This window comes from Hydra vulgaris, chromosome 05, assembly GCF_038396675.1.
Source record: "Hydra vulgaris chromosome 05, alternate assembly HydraT2T_AEP".
Taxonomy (NCBI): domain Eukaryota; kingdom Metazoa; phylum Cnidaria; class Hydrozoa; order Anthoathecata; family Hydridae; genus Hydra; species Hydra vulgaris.
The window spans coordinates 2,212,897-2,226,338 of NC_088924.1; the positions used below are offsets into that span (position 1 = coordinate 2,212,897).

Below are 13,442 nucleotides of genomic sequence, written 5' to 3' on the forward strand. Positions count from 1 at the left end.
TGCAGCCTTGTTGGAAGCAAAGTTGTTTAAAAAAAAAAAAAAAAAAAGATTCATTTTCAATTTTTAAAGATTTATTTTTGTCAGAAGATGAACCAATCTTGTCTGCTACAGAAACAGAAGAATTTTTACTAGATTTGTTAGACTTTTCTTCTAATGCTAAACAATTCAATTTGCCTCAGTGTTTTAGACAGATAGAACTGAATGATTTAGTTCAGGACTGAATGACTTCTAAGCAAGCAGCATAAGTATAAGCATCACATTTAAAGGAAAAAAACTTTACAAAAGTTTCTTACTTTAGAACAAGAGATGAAACCTTTGTTAACTTTTTTTCAGAAGTCAATTTATTTGCTGACTTTTTATCAATAGCTCAAAGCGAAACTCAAATGTTTCGTATTGCACAATGAAAATATTTTTGGTTCAGTACCAATTGGTCATTCTGTTTATTTGCGAGAAACTTACGATGACATTAAAATGGCGTTTTATGTAACTAATTATATAACTAATGCCAGTGTTTTATGTAACTAATTATAAAACTAATGCCAGTATTTTGTTATTTCTTACCTAACATAGTCTCAAGAGTAACAAAGTTTGGATCTAAAAGGTAATTGCGAGGGATGAATAATACAACAATAATCTTTCCTATGGATTGTAAAGCAAATGTTAACATAAAGTATAAAATATTTTGTGTTTTATTTAAGTTATTTATAGTGTTGTATTTAAATGCATTATAGTGTTATATTTAAATGTATTATAGTGTTATATTTAAATGCATTATAGTGCTATATTTAATTTTTATAAAGTAGTTTAAATATTTAAAAAATAAAATTATGAAAACCGATCCAATATTGTACTGATTTATATTACATGATTAATGAGAACCGAACAATATTGTATGATTTGATTGGGTTTCTGTAATACCATTTTAAAATAAAATAAAAAACTCAAAAAAAATTTAATTAAATATTGTTAAAAACTTTGAGATGTATAATCATATAAATGTTAGTAATAAGTTGCTTATATAAACTTCAGTCTCTAGATGCACTAATATTTTGGTTAAAAATTGTATTAAATTTTATTCATAAGAATTTCAAGAGTACTTGGTACATGTTTCATATAACAAGAAATATCACATTAAAATGAGAAATCAAAAATGAAAAAATTTAGAAAAAGGATATCATTAGAAACAAGAAAGTTATTTCGTCAGAATGAGAACTTCATTGAAAATATTACATTAAAATGAGACAATTGTGATTGGCCAATTTAAATCAGTGGTTTTAATGAAATGATTTTTTATTTTTTGATATCTTTTTTAATCAATTATTTCTTCTATGAATGTTTTTAATAATAAAAATTATTTTATTAAACTTTTTTTTTTTTGTCATAATTAAAAACAGAACAAAATAAAACATAAACACAACTGTGTTTATAGAATTAATGAAGCAAAATCTGCCATAAAAATAAATACTGCAAGTAACGCTCCACTGCACAAAAAAATATCCATCAACATAATCATCAATTAAAAATATTTTTATTTCTGTAAAAAAAAAAAAATTTAATTTAGAGTCACTTTAGTTTTAACAAACACAAGCAATATATATATATATATATATATATATATATATATATATATATATATATATATATATATATATATATATAATTTTTGTCAATTAAAAAAAATTTTAATTCAAATTTAATAAAATCCAAAAAAACCTCATACAATTATAGAGTGTAGATTTGTGTAAGCTTAAGATTAAAAGATATGGTTTTAAAATCTTAAGTTTGCTTTTAGTCTGTTTGACCATTGAATTATGTACAAAAAACTTAATCATGTTACTTTTAATACTTAAAAATTCATTTAAAAAATTTTGAATTTAAATTTAAAAATATGATTTAAATCAAAATAGTCTGTTTTTTTTATTATTTTTTTTTTAAATTGTGATTTAGTCCAACCTTGGCAAAATACAAATGCTTTTAAAAGTACAAGTATATTCTGCTGACCATAATTTTGACCTAACTCTTATTTTGTTATTAAAAAAAAAGGTTGAAAAAACAAAAATAGTGACATTTTTTGACCAGTAAAACTTTGTTATATATTTTTGTTTTATTTTTTTTTTTAATATTTTTTTTTATCTTTGTGTTATCTTTTTTAAATATTTTTTGTTGTCTTAATTTGTCTAAATTAATTCATAACTAATGAATTTTTTGTTATTTAAAAGGTGAAATGCTGGCTCATGGAAAAAGCATAAATGCCATCAAGTGTGATGAATCTCGGATTTTTACAGCATCTAGGTAATTTTTTTTAACCAATCAAATTTTAGTTTTTTAATCTGCTTACTAAACCTAAGATTTTAAGGTTGGAAGAGTGTATATAAGGGTGTAAAGGTGTGTCATAAGGCTGTAAGGGTGTTTATAAGGATGTAAGGTTGTTTTAAATGATCATATCGAGTTTTTTGAAATAATTTCCTTTTTTAATTTGAGTAAATAAAAAAGTATAATTAAAATTAAGAAAAAAATTTCATTTAAGCATGGAAGAATTTAAAATTCTGTAATGCTTTATTTTAGTTATATATATAAAGTAAATAGGTATATATCTATATATATATATATATACATATATATATATATATATATATATATATATATATATATATATATATATATATATATATATATATATGTATGTATATATATGTATATATATGTATATATATATATATATATATATATATATATATATGTATATATATATATGTATATATATATATATATATATATATATATATATATATATATATATATATATATATATATATATATATATATATATATATATATATATATATATACATATAATAGTATATGTAATATTATATATATAAAGTATAACTAAAATAAATCCTTGAAAAATATTATACTTTTTTTTGTAAATTTTTTTTTTTTTGAAACACAATTTGGTTATATATTTTGTATTGCAGTATACACCGTGATAAAGGTTAATACTTCAAAATCTTCAAGTTTATTTTTTTAATTTTTTATAGAGAGTTTTTTATACTAAATTTTAATGTAAAAGTTGAAAGAAATTAGTCAAGTTTTTTTATTAAGAAACCTTGACATTAAAATCGGGGAATAAAAATATGGGTTATAAAAGTTTTGATAAAAATTAAGATGTTATAAAAATTATATCAATCTTTATTAATTAAATAAATAAATTTAATAAATAAAAATAATTTATTAATCTTAAGTTGTTTCAGATGATTCTCAGCATTTTTCTATGCAAAAAAAAAAACTTTACTAATTAGTATTTTCCAATAAACGCGATTAACAAATTAAACTTGAAGCTTCAAAACATGTTGTTTTGAGTTGGCAAAAACTTCATAAAAAACCTCTTAAACTTTGCAATATTTCTTGCACCTTATAATTTTTTGGTTATGGTTTGATTTTTTTAAATATTGCTGAGTTTCATTTCAAGCTTAACAGAACTCAGTTTGGCATTTCTTTAATTGCTTTCACTTTTGAATCGTTGGAATTTTATGCTGACTTGTGTTTGGTAGTGATGTAGACTGAGATTTGGATAATGAAATAGATTGAGGAAGATGAAGCAGACTTGAATCAAGATGATAAAATAGATTGAGGAAGATGAAGACTTGTATGAAGATAATGGAGTAGAATAATATGGTACTTAATATGTTTAAGCTTGTAATTTTGATTGATAATTTTCCTTATGTCTATTGAAAACAAAACTGTGTTTTGAAGCCCATCGATTTATATAAATGCATCACTGGGCATAAAAAGTTTGTATTTAAATGAAACTTATTAAATTGTTGAAATTTGCAGGTAAATAATTTGCTGTAAATTGCGCCTATCTCGTTTAATTAGTTTTACAAGTCGGTTGAAGTATTTGGAATGAATAAGCCGGTAAACATATTGACCTGATGTCAAATACGTGCAACAGTCTAAGTAACGTGTGTGGCGTGTTCGTCCAAAACTAAAATAATATCTATAATTACAGCCAATGAATTAATTATTTTATTACACTAATCAACTTAAGTTGACCAACTAGTTACCTGACATCAGTTTTATCGCTGGTGTATATACTTTAATGAACATTAAGTAAATTGTTTCCATTCAACCCGACATGGATGTTTTAAAATCGTTGTATGGTGATCTCCCTAAAAACAAACTTTTTCATAGACGTTATATTGGTTTATAAACTACAAATGGTGGCAGAATGGTGCCGGAAGCGATAACACAATTACCGTCTGTGTAGCAATTTTTATGATTGTTTAGCGCCAGATCGGTAGTTTATGTACTGTTTTCCTTGGTTGCCAGAAAAATCCGATTTCGTCATAATACCGCAAGTTACACAAAGTTATTATTGATATTTATTTCGAGAAATTGTTTTAAAAGTGTATTGAAATGTTTTGTTATTTTGTCTTTGGTACTTCTGATGCTTGATTTATGACTTAATCGCTTTCTGAAACCGTAATCCTATTCCTGACGCTATTCTTGATTGGTATACTGGTTGAAGGAAACTTACTTTGATTTGTAGATACCAAATTACTACTAACTATTGCGATGATTTGTTCACGTTTAACAAATGTGTGTAACGAATGTCACTTTTGTTTTTAGATAGCAAAAACCTTATATTTATTTACTTTTTACTTAATTTAGCATGGATGTGATGTGATTGGATGTGAAAAATCATTTTTATTCTTTTCTCGAAAAACATTTTTCGGTTTTTTGCTCTTAACCTTTTCGGAACTAGAAAACTCAATTTTAAAAAGAAAACCTTGATCGTCAAAAAATTTTCAAACTGATAATCAAAATGGTGTTTAAAATCATTTTTAAAGATATATTTTTTTAAATACATTCTTTAAATTTATTTATATATTTTTTTACTCAAATGACCCAGTTGTACTTAAGTAGCCTGTGATAAGGTACGTATTAAAAATATGTAATGTAATCGATTTTAGTTAGTTTCACCCCCTTAAATCTTCTGTTTGTTCATATAGTTTATTTAACGTTTATTTATAGTGATCGATTAATTCGAATCTGGAAACCTTCACCTGTACTACTGGAGGATTTATCTTCGAAAGAAGAACAGGAACAGGCATCTTGACCGCACATATGTTACATATGTGTTTTTAATTTGAACTAAATAGCTTTACGAGACACTCAAAATGTTTGTAAAATTCGATTCGTGAAAAACCCAGGAATGCAGCTCAAACTTTTAAAGTCGCTGTTTAATTTATATGTTTCCAAGTTTTTCAAAATTTTTGAGAATTTATAGTATTGCTTATTTATTAAAATTTTTTAAGAATTTTCACGTTTGGTGTTTTCTCGCAAATTTTTTAAAAGTTTTATTTGCGGTTTTATATAGTTTGAAAAAATTTGGCTGCATGTTTCATATCTTTTATATTCGATTCAAAAATTCTTTACAAAAAATATTATGAATGTATCGTAACTCTATTCATAGTGTTTTTTTTTGTTTTTGTTTTTTTCATTTGATTTGTCTACGAATATTAGGAAAATGTTTATATTTTGTAAGTTTTATGTTTTATAGAATAAATTTATTTTTAATCGATAAAATATTAACAAGAGAACTTGAGCTTTTGTAAAATTTAAAGCTTTAGAAATTTTTTTGAAAATTTAAAGCTTTTGTAAATATGTGAACAGTTATTTAAAATTGTTGTTGCTATTTATCCCAACGCTAATATATCTATTGCCTTTTTTTTTTTTTTTTTTTTTTTGTGCTGTAGTGAGAGTTAGAAGGGGGTCTTCTTTGCAGCTCCAGTTCAACACGTTGAAGAAAAAAAACTATATTTGTGCTGGTGTCAAGAATGATTTTAAATGTTTTGGATAATAGAAAAATTGTAATGTAAAGAATGTAAAACTAAAAAAAAAAAAAAAAAGGTTTAGCTTTTAGAAAAGAATAAAATGAAGTATTGCAATGTTATTCGCTTAACTAAAAATCTTATTGAAATCTTAAAAAAATTGCGTAAATTTAAGTTTACTTAATGAAAATTACTTTTCACTTGTTGATGCTGCGAACGATGCGAAGATTATCTAAGCTCTTATAGAGCTTACTTAGTGAAAATATGAATAAAATTTATAATCATTTTAAAAATTGTGAAAACCTAAAACTTAAGTAAGTTTTAGTTAAAACATTTTATTATAAAGTTACATTTTTGAGAGGAAGTAAGTTTATTTTGGAATATTTACTTCAAGAATATCTTTGAAGATTTTCCTTCGCGTGTTCCAGCACACAATTGTATAGTTTAACCTTTCAATATCCTATTTAGGAATTATATTTTTAAGACAATAATTTTCTTTTGTTTTGCGATAAGTACTTTAGATTTAGTTCATTTCGATTGCATAAACCTATGACATTATCCAAAAAAGGGTGCCTAGCGGTTTGGTTTTCGAACTGCGAATGTACAATATCCATAATATATCAATAATATTGATATATTATGGATATTGTACATATTATAATAAGGTTGTTTAATAGCTCAATATGCGAATAAATAAGTTTAACTTGTTTTGTTGTACGATTGTTGATACATCTTGGATGTAAAACAAAGAATGAATGTAATTTTGTTATGTTCGTAAACATTGATGTGTGACTTGCGTGCATTCCTTTCTACTACATCAAGCTTTTGCATTAATACGTCTTTATAATCACAAAGTTCAAGATCATACGTAACTACCGGAACCGCTAATGTTTTACATAGCTGGACAATAGAGCTTGAATGACCAAAGCGAATTCCAGACTGAATAAGAATTGGGATTACTGCTCTGAACTTTAATATTCTATGAACAATATTTGAACGATTAAATGAGGTAAAAGAAAAGCTTTTAGTATCCCATATAAAACCTAGATAATTAAGTTCATCATCCAGTTTTGTTTGTTGGTGATTGACTATTATCGTGCAGTTTGCAATTCATTTTTTTTCATGTGAACAAAAACTCGGTATTGTAAGCATTCAACTTCATACAATTTACGTTGGTGTATATATTACAAGCTGCTATAAGATTTTAATTCCAGACAGGGTAGAACTAGGAAGTATGGTGTCATCAGCATATGCTATAACACCTGTGTAGTTTCCATATATTGATATCGCTATGATACTTTCATTTTGTATGGTTTCAAGAAGGCTTTGAGTATATAGATCTCGCAGAAGCAATCTATGTTCTTAGATTACTTCTGCGAGATCGGTTTTTGAAATACTTTGTTTTACAATTAACGATACGTTGTATAAAATATTTAACTGTACAATTAACGATACGTTGTATAAAATATAATATATAAAAAGATATAAAACTACTTACATTAGTTTTTTTTAGATTTACGATTATATTCCTTACAGAACCTTTACATCTTTTGTAAAGGCAATAACTAGCTTTTGTAAAAGATGTTTTACAAAAGCTAGTCAACAAAATACCAGATGAGGAGGAGGTTAAACAATTGAAACACAGATAAAGAATTTTTGTTTCGCAAAAAATTTCACAAAGGAAAAAACTTTATGTTTCACGAAAGCAAGTCAACAAAAAATCAGATGAAGAGAGGACAAAGATTGAACTATTGACAAAATTTGAAGTATTCTCCAACCTTGCAAGTTCAGAGAATGAGGTCTCAAAAGTCGATGTCATTCTCAAACTATTTGATCTGAAAGATGAATTGCAGCTAATATCTTATGATCTACCCGATCTCATAATGAAAGAATTCGCTGATCATTACTTGTTAAAAATGAATAACATGTTTTCCGAAATTTTAAAATACGCAAATGCAAACATGTTGGATTCACGCTACAAAAAATCAACATTGCATGCCATTGGGCAAAGGTACAACATGACCGAGATTTTATTGAAAGAAGCAAATTTCAACATTTTTTTTTCCAAACTTAGAAACACCCACTCACTCAACATTTTACAATCCCTCATTGATGACCAACAAGACATAACGACGTAGACACGAATAAAGCCTCAAGAAAACAAAACAAATGGATACGTTAGAAGATCTTATGAATGTTTGAAGGTCCAAACTTTTCGAAACGTGGTTGATAACCCGGAAGTAAAGACCTCCTTGAAAACGGAGATTAAGACGAAGTTTGATTTAACAACAGCACTGATTTTTGGTAATGGGATATACTCCGTTAGTGGAAGAACCAATCATTTAAGTATCCAAAACATGTCCGATTTGCCAGGAGAATATTGGCGATTCCAGCAGCTTTCTCAAGCTCTGAACGAGTGTTTTTCACAGCTGGAAATATCTGTGGTGACAGGAGTTTAAAAACTTGTTTATATAAAAGAAAAATTAAGAAAGATGAAGAAAATGCGTAATGTGAACAATTTTATAGTTTAATTCAATTTCACATAAAAAAAGTTGAATTTTTTTTTTTTTTTTAATGTAAACTTTCTTTTCCATTATTGTAATACAATATAAAATAATAATAACCAAATAAAATTTTAGTTTTGAATCTTTATAAATGCTTTATAAATTTTATTTTAATGCTTTTGATGATTGTTTAACGATCCAATCTTTTGATACATTGCTTAACTCTGATGGTTATTCGATGCATTGTTTAACGATGCGTGTTTCAATGCATCGAACACGAGACAATTTTTTAATTCTTTAATACTTTATCATATTCATCTAAATTATTTTTTTTTCTTTACACTTTGATGACATGATTTTTTCAAATATTGAATCGTTGACATCACCATAAATATTTTTTTCGGAGTCAAATGCTTTAGGCTTGTTAATCAGAAAATTTGTTGAATTATGCTATGCATCTTAAAATCGTATTTAAAAGCGAATAACGCAATTTGATTTCTCGACAATTTTTTAATCTGCTGTGCAATATTAATATTAGTTTTATTACAAATAGAAAACTATAGGAAACAGTTGTTTGGCCACTATTGTTTCAAGCATCCTTCGAGATATTTTCTTCAGAACCATTGATAGCATTGATATAGATAAGCGACATTGGTAAAGAAGGAAGCGTAAGCTAACTTGTTAACTGCTCTTACGCCTTACTTATACAGTGATGTTGTACAGTGATGTGAATAGAATAAAATCAGTGTTTTATTCTGCAGCATTGGGCAGGTCTGATCAAGTACATTAGATTAAAAAAAAATTTCTCCTAAAACTAAAAAAGAAAAATAGAAATAAAAGGTTGGGGAACTTTTAAGATTTGATAAATTGTGGTTGGTATTAATAGTTAATAAGTCAATCACTTGTCAAGAAGAAAACTCCGTGTTTCAGAGTTATAAAGTTGAGAGTGGGTTATAACCACAATTAGTAGCCCTCTCGTCTATAGCGGCCTTCTCGGCCTTGGGGAGGTTTATTAGCTTTTTTTTTAATTTAAAAGTAAATTTAGCAGTAATTACAATCGAAAATGACACTATAAAATTAATTTTTGCTGTTGAAATACACTAATATTAGCCCTGTAAAATAAACAGTTCTGAGTCAGAGTCAGATCTTGAAGATCTCTTAGATTTTCAAAAAAGATTTACTGACAGACCACCTCGACAGATAAAAACCAACCGTATTTTCTTAACAGTATGTTCTTAGATTTCAAATTGTTAATTACAAAGTTTAATTCTTTAGTAAAAGTGCAATGATATAATATATATATATATATATATATATATATATATATATATATATATATATATATATATATATATATATATATATATATATACTTATATATATACATATATATACTTATATATATACTTATATATATATATATATATATATATATATATATATATATACATATATATATATATATATATATATATATATATATATATATATATATATATATATATATATATATATATATATATATATATATATATATACATATATATATATATATATATATATATATATATAGATATATGTATATATATATATATATATACATATATATATATATATATGTATATATATATATATATATATATATATATAAGTATATATATAAGTATATATATATATATATATATATATATATATATATATATATATATATATATATATATATAATTATATATATATATATATAAGTATATATATATATATATATATATATATATATATATATATATATATATATATATATATATATATATATATATATATATAATTATATATATATATATATAAGTATATATATATATATATATATATATATATATATATATATATATATATATATATATATATATATATATATATATATATATATATTAAAACATAAATTAGTTTCAAGAACGCAAGTTTCAAGAGAATATATCTAAATCTGTCTTTCGTGAGCGGTACCGAGTCCCTGTTTCAGTTTGAATAGCCTTGAAGAAGTACTTAAAGATGACCTGCATCATCCAACTCACAGAAACAAAAAGTTATCCCTACGAGATCAAATTAATTATTTCTACATTTTCAAGGTATATTTTATTATTTTTTAATGATGACTTGACTTAACTGGTTTAAAATTTTGTACTCAATAAGTAAGTTTCAACGTGCTTATATAAATTTAATTTATTATTTCTGGAAATGCTGCAAACATTCCAACAATTTTAATTTTGTTTTTAGTTTCTGTAAAACTAGTGTTGTACACTGGTGGGTTTTTGTATGGTTGAAAATATTTCTCATTTGTATAATTTAAATATGCTCTTTTCCCTGAACTGGTCATCGAGCAGTTCACAAGAGGAAGTTGTTCGTTGGCCTGATCCTGTTTACAGCCTACCCAGTAAGTTCTACACTGGGGCTCAGATTCCAAGTGCGTGTAGTTTACTTAGCATTGACGGTAGTCACATACCAATCATCCCTCCATCAAAAAATGAAGATGTATTCTTTAATCACCACCAGTTCCATTCCTTGAATGTTCTTTGCGTTGATGGCCCAGATTTGTTTATTTATTACATTTACGCTAATGGCCCTGGGCGATGGCATGATTCTAGGATAGGTTTTAATTTTACTGGATTTGTAATAAATGAATTTGAGTTAATTCATCAATTATCTAAGTAACAATATTTTACTTAGATGTTTAAAAATAAACATCTGAGTAAAAAACCAGGGTAGCATATTAAGTCATATTAATATAAATAAGACTTAATAAATATTAAGTCATAGTAATATAAATAAGACTTAATAAATATTAAGTCATATTAATATAAATAAGACTTAATAAATATTAAGTCATAGTAATATAAATAAGACTTAATAAATATTAAGTGATATTAATATAAATAAGACTTAATAATTATTAAGTCATATTACAACTACTGTAGCATATTAAGTCATATTAAGACTTTCTTATCTAAATCTGGTCTGTCAAAATATTAGAAAATATTTTATTCGAAAAAATTTTAAGACTTAAGAAACAAATGTATACTCTACAAATATGTTATATAATTTGCACTGCCTATTAACCTTTAGAACATTTAGTACAATTTAGATTGCTTTTTCAAACATTTTAGGTGTTACGTGAATCAACACTTTGGGACGCTTTTGAAGTTCGAAGTGAGCAAATTTTTCCAGGAGCAGTTATCTTAGGTGACCAGGCTATCCCTGTAATAATTGGCTCATCTCACCTTACAGTGACAACCAAACAGCTTCCAAGCGTCGGTTAAATGATGCACATCGAAAAACTAGAAGTGATGGAGCAATGTTTTGGGATTTTGAAACACAGGTTTTACTCTCTACAAATTCCAATTTGATTTCATAAAGTGAAAAATGCGGCAAAACTAATTATATGTGATTGTATGATTCACAACATGTGCATTAAAGTCGGAGAAGAGGGAGAAATTTTTTCAGTAATACCTTCCACAGCCTTGTCCTTTCAAGTTAGAGACGACACTTAAGATGAGGTTCGAACAGGTGCACGCCGCGATCAAATTTTGCAGTTGTTCAACTAATGTAAATTAAAAAAAAGTATTTCAGTGAAACTAAAACTTTGTTTTTTTTCCTAGTTTATTATATTCTACTTCGTTCAAATAAATTTTTAAATAGTTTGCATGAATCGATTAAAAAATTTTGTATATACTTATATTGTACTGTTTAGATAAATGAGATATGCCGGAGTTAAGGGATGTTGACATTTGCTTAATTTTTACCAGACACTAATGATAGTAACTTATATTGAAATAAATTTAAAATATTTTCCAACCATCAACTCATTAGCAGCTCTGAAATTTAGCAAATTTATTTAATGTTAAGTTAACACATAGAATTTTATAATAAAATATAAAAAATTTTCAAGCAATTTTGCCGCAACAATTAAATTTTCAAACAAAGAATACGTTTCTATATTTAAAATTTTTTTTACAAATAATTATATTTTATCTATGGTTCTGACTGACAGATTATTCGGCTCGGATGTTTCAACATCTTGAGGCGTTACAGACTGAATCTGAGCTTGGAGAAGTTGTTGCTCAAGAATAGCTTTTTTCATTTCGGCCTAAAATCGAGTTTTTTCCATCAGATAGCGTTCAGCCCTGTACTCAGTCTCTTCTTTTATAATGTCCAGCTCCTGCTTTATCTTAGCTTTCTTTAATGCACCGTACTCACTATCCAAAAAAATGTTAGTTGATGATGATGTCGATCGTTTTATAGAAAACTTTAGCAATAGGTGTAACAAAAATTAGAGACTTTAATGTTTCATGGCGTTTAAAATTTCAAATGAATTAATTTTTGCTTGCTTTTGATAGTATCAATTAATGTTAAGTATTTTAAAAATTACAAAGTTACACTAATATTTAGAGACTACTTGACAAAAACTAGCTAAATTATTATTTCGCTGGGCACATAGGAATAAAGAGTAATACATAGTTATGATAGAAGTTTAACTGTTCTTATAAAAAAAACTTATGTTTAATAGAGCTTGTAGATATAACTGGTATATTCTGGGAAATGGATCTTGCAGCAAAAGACATTAGAACTGTTTTGACAGACATTTTAGGGACGGATTTAGTGATTGGATTAAATGGCAAAACAATGTCAGAATTTGATGTATTTGTCTCTTGCCCAATTGAGATATCTATAAATTAGACAATTTGTTTAAAATTTAAATAAAAGCACTACAAATTTTATTTTTGCACAGATTGCAATTATCAACCACAGCACATCTACTACTAAATTTAAACATCAATGTAATTTTTACTTAGGATTTTTTATCAATAACAGTTTTAACTAATTAAAATAAATTTTTTAAATTCTCTAATAAACGTATGCGAAAATAAATTTTCTAATAGCAATGTAAAACTAACCGAGCCTAGGAATTCTACAAAGTCGTTTGAAGTAATGTCTTCATTTAGATTGGCATCTCCGGTGAGTTTAGTCGTCGAAACCTACTTTCGAACTCAAATGCCATGAACTATGACAGGGAGAATATGTGCTGATTCTTTTTCAATGATGTCCATCA

The 13,442-nt window shown here is 25.7% G+C and overlaps 1 protein-coding gene across 2 annotated transcripts in view; it reads left to right on the top strand.

The window, feature by feature from the left end:
• Positions 1 to 5,721, top strand: part of LOC136071790 (kinesin-like protein KIF21A) — an 89,493-nt gene extending 83,772 nt beyond the window's left edge. For both annotated transcript variants that reach the window (XM_065797081.1, XM_065797082.1), the window contains 2 exons: positions 2,220 to 2,292; positions 5,038 to 5,721. In XM_065797081.1, the coding sequence (XP_065653153.1) occupies positions 2,220 to 2,292; positions 5,038 to 5,122 (158 nt within the window). In that variant the 3' untranslated portion in view covers positions 5,123 to 5,721. The remainder of the gene's footprint in view (positions 1 to 2,219; positions 2,293 to 5,037) is intronic.
• The last annotated feature ends 7,721 nt before the right edge of the window (positions 5,722 to 13,442 follow it).